This window comes from Micromys minutus, assembly GCF_963924665.1.
Source record: "Micromys minutus genome assembly, chromosome: 30".
NCBI lineage: Eukaryota > Metazoa > Chordata > Mammalia > Rodentia > Muridae > Micromys > Micromys minutus.
The window spans coordinates 1,945,234-1,951,233 of NC_137965.1; the positions used below are offsets into that span (position 1 = coordinate 1,945,234).

Here is a 6,000-nt window from a genome sequence, read left to right on the forward strand (position 1 = left end):
TAAGCTCCTCAGTGCCTAAATTACCTAAAAATTTAAGTGTGTGTGTGGTGTGTGTTTACCTGTGCTTAGACATGTAGAGGACAGAGGTCATCATCGGAAGTCTTTCTTCATGGGGTCCCTCACTGAACCTGAACATGTCATTTCAGCAAGACTGGCTAGCCAGCAAGCCCCTACAGCCTTCCTGTCCCCAACACTAGGCTAGCAGACTCCTTTGGCCAAACACAGCTTTCATGTGGACTCTGAGGATCTGAACTCGGGCCCTCATGTTTGTAAAGCATGTACTTTACCCAGTGGGCCATTCTGCCCATCTCTTACAAGCTAATTTTTAGTATAAAATATCTTTCCTTTTTAAGAACATTGTATCAAGTTTTTCTTTTTTGCTCTATGTTATAATATCCCTAGTTATAGAAATAAAGTATTGGCAAATACATTTCCATTTCAATTCTGTTGAGTTTTTTGGGCCTTTTTGTTGTTTGTTTTTTTAAACTGGTTCACAGGAACAAACAGTTCATTAGGAATATATACTCCATCACTCAAAGCAAATGATGATCCTTACAAGATCCGGGCTGGACTTGAAAGCAGAAATGCAGAAGTCAGCATCAAGACTTTCAAGAACACAGTCTAGGGCAGACAGGATTTTTAAAAAGGCCATGTTTTATTTTACCAAACAACACTGGAAGTCCTAAGAAGGTGGGGTACAGGCAAATGAGGCAAAGCAGAGGCAGGTCAGATGCCACCCTGGCAATGCCGCGTAAGGACCACTCTCAGCACAAACTCTACACCGCTGAAAGCACAACTTGGATGAAAACTTCAACTAGCACACGCTTCCTTCCGGCTCCTCGCTGTTGCCACGGCATAAAGACCGAGTCAGAGATTGCAATCTGCAGTGAGTCAGCCTAAGAGGAAGGCCCCGAAGACGCAATCATGGCTGGTGGCAAGGAAAGGGGAAGTGGGCAGTGCCATCTAATCCAGTGCCCACCAAGAGGAAGGTAGGTGGCTTTGAGCCAAGCAAGGTCCCTAAGTCTTACATCAGCAGGGAGTGGAAGGCTTTGAGTAGGTAAGGCTGACCGAGATCAAAGTGTTTTGATATCTTGCTGGCTCCTCCTCTTTCTTTCTCAGCACCCTCTCTCTTGGCTGCTACCCCTAATCCAAGTTGATGCTCTCTCCTACCAACGCCCAAGATGCAACCAAAATCTGCATCAGAGCAAAAGCCACTGATACCATCCAAAAAGTGTATCAAAACCCCAGTGTAAGAGGATCAGAAACACTTCCTGAATGCTTAAAGTCTCAAGTGGGTTCTACATACTTGGGTTACCAAGGATTCCTGCAGGTGAGCTCCAGGATCTGCTACCTGTGATACTTGGTTCTGTGGAAGACTATGAAGCTAATCTTAAATCACAAGTTGACACACAGAATTACGGTCCAGTGTTGTTCATATGCAAAGTGCAGAGACAATAAAGGCCATTCTAGCAACGCACATAAAGCTAGTGTCCACTAAGTATTTATTTATTCGTTTACTATATGAGTGCACTGTCGCTGTCTTCAGACACACCAGAAAAGGGCGTCAGATCCCATTACAGATGGTTGTGAGCCACCATGTGGTTGCTGGGATCTGAACTCAGGACCTCTGGGAGAGCAGTCAGTGCTCTTAACCACTGAGCCATCTCTCCAGACGCCCACCAAGTATTTTTAAAAGCTGGAGATGTTGCTCAGTTGGTAGAGTGCTGGTCAATCTCCGGTGCTTCATAAATGGACGACTGTAAACCCAGCACTCGATAGAAGGTAGAGGATCGGACATTCGGGGTCACCTTCCATTGCACAGTAACCCCACAAAGGCAGCGCCCTGCATCAACACCCTCGGCCTTACAGAATACGGCTGCCTACCATGCAAGGAGTGATACTCTCTACTACATAAAGCCATAACCCTCTTTGACGTTTTTTTCATAGCAGCATTTGACAGAATAGGAGAAAGGATGGAAAAAGAAACGAGCCAGCATAAATAATGATAAAATCCACAATTTGGTGAACTCTAACTCTGCCGTATTCTTCAAAAGACATCTGTACCCAAAACAGGCGGAGTTCTAACAATACCAATGCTCTTTCTCCTGTTACTTGCTCTAAGCTGGGCTACTCGGGCTCTGCCCTCCCTTTCATCCAGGCCCTGGGCTGCAGCTGACTGGCAGAGCTCTTGTCTGGCATGCACAAGGCCTCCGGGTGGGATTCCAAGCACAGAGAAGAAATAACTAAACAAGCTCCAGGTTGGGCCATTCTTGCTCCCACCTGGCTTCTCTTATCGCCTTTGAAGCTACCCAGAGTGCTGGAGATCTCCGGCTCTCACAGGCCCTGTGTCACGGGTTCCCACCCCTGATCTCCTCAGGACCGAGGGAATGCCATAAAGGAGCAGTTAAGGATCTCTATGGAATGCAGTGAGTCACCTGCAGGGATAATACTGAGATTTTTTAAAGAACAGAGCACTCCATCTTCTCCTCTAAAAGTCTGAACTAACTCACTCAGCATTACAGAAGAGACTGGACCGGAACCCAGAACCCAAAGCTCTTGCTACAGTCGATGTTCATGCTTCCTCGCCTTCACAGATCCATAAGGGATTCACGGGAATCTCAGATTCAGGTCCCCCTCCCTTTCTGCCCAGGCGAATGTTTCAGATAAAGAAAACTGTACCGCAAGGTACAAAAAACTTTTCTCAGGAGTCTATGGCCCAGAGCAGAACTGGACAAACACTCTGTTCCACCAGGAGGGGCGGTGCCTTTCCAACTGTGTCACAAGGATTCGATCTCCAGATGAGGAAGAGAAGAAAAGAAAGGACCAGCATGGCCCAGGGACTTGCAGTTTATAAGCTAACACCAGCTACTAGTACAGTTTTATTATCCACAGCCACTCTCTCTCTCTTGCTTGATTTAGTTGTTCTTTCTGAAAAGGAGTCCCATTGTGTGGCTCCGTGTGGCCCTTGACTCCCTGACTAGCCCGGGCTGACCTCAGACTATCAACGTACAATCATCTCCTTAGAGACTGTTCGCAGCAGAGTTGGAAACCTGCGGCAGAAACCTGAAAGACTTCAGAGTCTCAAATACTTAACTATCTGGCTTCTTGACAGAAAACAAAACAAAACAAAAAAGCAAAACGTTCGTGATGAGCTTTTGATCAACAGTTGGCCAGCAGTTGGTGGAAGAAGAGCAGTTACTCTCTTAGACTTTAGGGGAAAACCCAAATTGCTCTACTATCAAAACCCAGTTTAGAAAGACAACGGGTTAGAGCAAGTGGTGACATCTTCACCCCCTCACTGCTTAAGCTGAATAAGAGATCTTCCAGCTGGGCAGAGATTAGAACCAATCAATGTGTTGGGCGGATGGCCCTCCACAGGGCACATCCTTCATACTGTTCCTCCCTGTACCTAAATGTCCCTGAAGACCTTTGCCAGCTCTAGATCTCAGGAGCTGAAAGCAGAGAGCCCGTCCTCCATTCTAAAAGCAAATCCGCCCTGCACAAAGGCAGCCAGAGCCCCCTGTGGACTTTTGATGTCTGCACTGTGCCCTGACAGTCACTGCCTATAATCCCAAGGCCAGTACTCTCGTCCTAGGCCTGGTCACAGGACCGAGTGAGATAGAGTTCAAATGTCTGCTCTCTTCTAACCTTTCTCCCCTTTGCAGCCGTGGTGTTTGGAGAGTAACAGAGGGAAGCCTTGTTAGGAAACTTTCCTTCATATTAGCTGAGGGTTTCAGATTTTTTTTTTCATTCTGGACTCCTAAGAAAAATAAGCTTACTCTATCATTGCAATAAAAATAAGCTCAAGTTTTTTATTTGGCTTTTTTCCTCTCATATCATTTGGTTCTTTGAAGCTTCTTCCAAATTATAATCCAAAAATAAGAGTGCTATAATTTTTTGAAAAGTTATGTTTATGTAACTTTTATAGCTAGCCACCCCAAGAATCAAGCTATAATATATTATGTTCATGTTCAGTTATGAAGACACAGACTGTTTAAAAAATACCCACACCAGAAAGTCTTGGTTTATTTAGTCTGGCTTCCTTAACATGAAGTTCTTCTTGTTCTTAAAATATTCAGCTTTGGCTGAATTCCAAAGCCGACATAAGCCTACTTCAGGTGTTCTGAAGAGGCTGGAGGAGAATTAGATTGAAATATAAAACCTTGTGATCACAAATGTAAGAAGCTCACTGTAGTTGAAGACAAAAAACAGGTTTCCCACCACCTTGATTATAAAAATTAGCATGTCAATTTACTTGATCCCATCTGACCACAGTAGCACACTGCCATTCCCAACATTTGCCAACAGATGGCTAATTGCTTCTCTAACAGTTTTTAAAATCTGAAATGGACTACAAGGGGAGGCATCCCTCCTCTGGCAGCCACATTAGTGGCCAACCAAATCCGTCATTAAAATTGCATAGGAACTTTAAAACGATGTTAAATTATAATAAACTTTTCCACCCACCGCAGTATTTGAGGTAATTAAAAAAAGAAAAAGAAAAAAGAAACAGGTTCTTTTGGCAGGATTCTAACAAAGACCACGCACATTTGCTGTATTTCACTTTTGCTCTAGCATGCAGTTATTTGATCGTTTGAGGTGGTAAGAGGACAGGAAATTGAAGCCACCAAAACTCGAAGGTGAAATGAGTTGGGGAAGGTCAAGCCACGCTTTGTAAACTCAAAGGAAACTCTGCCTGCAGCTGGCTGGTTAGCATAAGGCGTTTCTGTGCTCCCAAGACTGCGCGGAACAGAACTTCACCTCAAAGGGCCACAGGTGTGTGCGAAAGCAAAACCTAACTATACACCAAGAAGAGAAGTGATTGAAGCAATGGTGGGAAGTGCTTTTTTCCGAGCCTTGTACTTGGGTCCAGGGGCTTCGCTGCCGGATAGCGAATCAATCAGCGCATCTCGCGCACAAATACTGTCTCTTGCACAAGCAGCCCCTCTGCTAGGAGCAGCCAGCCTGAATAGTCCTGCAACCCTTCTCGCCGCTCCCAAGGTGGGGCGTGATGTAAATAGGAAGCTTGCTTCCCGCCCACGAAAAACAAAACAAAACAAAAAAAAAAAAATCCCCCCCACGAAGACAGCCAGGGGAAACCCGGTGGGCACTCACCAGCGTTGTAAAAACGGTCCAGCACCGCAGTTTCCCCGAAGTCCAGCTTCCCGAAATGCAGGGTCTCCAGAGTGGCGCCCACCGCCTCGCACGCCTCCCGCAGGCTCTGCAGGGCCTCGCTCTCCGCCACCACTAGCTGCCCCTGGCTCGCTTCGTTGATCACATACGCCACGGTGGTACGCCGGCCGCCCCCGCTGCCAGAGTTGCCCCGGCCTCGGGTGGCGCTGCTCCCGGGGGCGTTGGTGGGGCAGCTGGTGCCAGGAGCCGCCGCGCTCTCCACGTTCCAGAAACTGCCCGGCGGTGGCGGCGGCGGCGGCGGCGGTACAAGCAAGGGCTGCAGGCTCGGCTCGCCCTCCGCCGCCGCTCCTCCTCCCCTCCGGCAGCTGCCGCCCTCCGGGATGGTGCAGAAGCCCGCGGACGCAGAGGGCGGCACGGAGAAAGTGATGCCCTCGCCGGCTTCGGTGCCCATCTCTGCCTGCCGGGCTGCCACGGCGGCGACCCTGGGGTCCCCAGCCCAGACGCACCGTCTGGCCAGCCACAGCTCCGGGCTGCTCCGCGCGCGCCGGGCTAGGCAGCTGCCATCGCGCGCCGCGCCTTCGCCGCCCCGCCGCCGCCTCCGCTCCGGAGCCCTGTCCCCCGGGGCCACGCCGCTGCCCGGCGGCGGCTCGCCCCTCCTTGGCGCCTCCGTAGCCACGCCGCTCGCCCGCTGCAGGGTGGAGAGTCCACGGGGTGGGGACGCGGGGCCGCGGCGAGCGGGAAGGGACAAGAGCTTCCTCCTCTTGGCGGGCGGACCAGTCGGCGGCCAACCTGCGCAGCCGGGCGGCTCAAGGGCGCCGCGCTGGGGGAGTCGCGAGCTGTCGCCTGCCGAGCGCGGCCAGGGCGAGG

General features: G+C 49.7%; 1 protein-coding gene across 1 annotated transcript in view; it reads right to left on the reverse strand.

The window, feature by feature from the left end:
• Positions 1-5,696, reverse strand: part of MAP3K5 (mitogen-activated protein kinase kinase kinase 5) — a 181,441-nt gene extending 175,745 nt beyond the window's left edge. The window contains exon 1 of the mRNA XM_080941715.1: positions 5,116-5,696. Coding sequence (XP_080797841.1) covers positions 5,116-5,584 — 469 coding nt within the window. The 5' untranslated portion in view covers positions 5,585-5,696. The remainder of the gene's footprint in view (positions 1-5,115) is intronic.
• Positions 5,697-6,000: the final 304 nt, after the last annotated feature.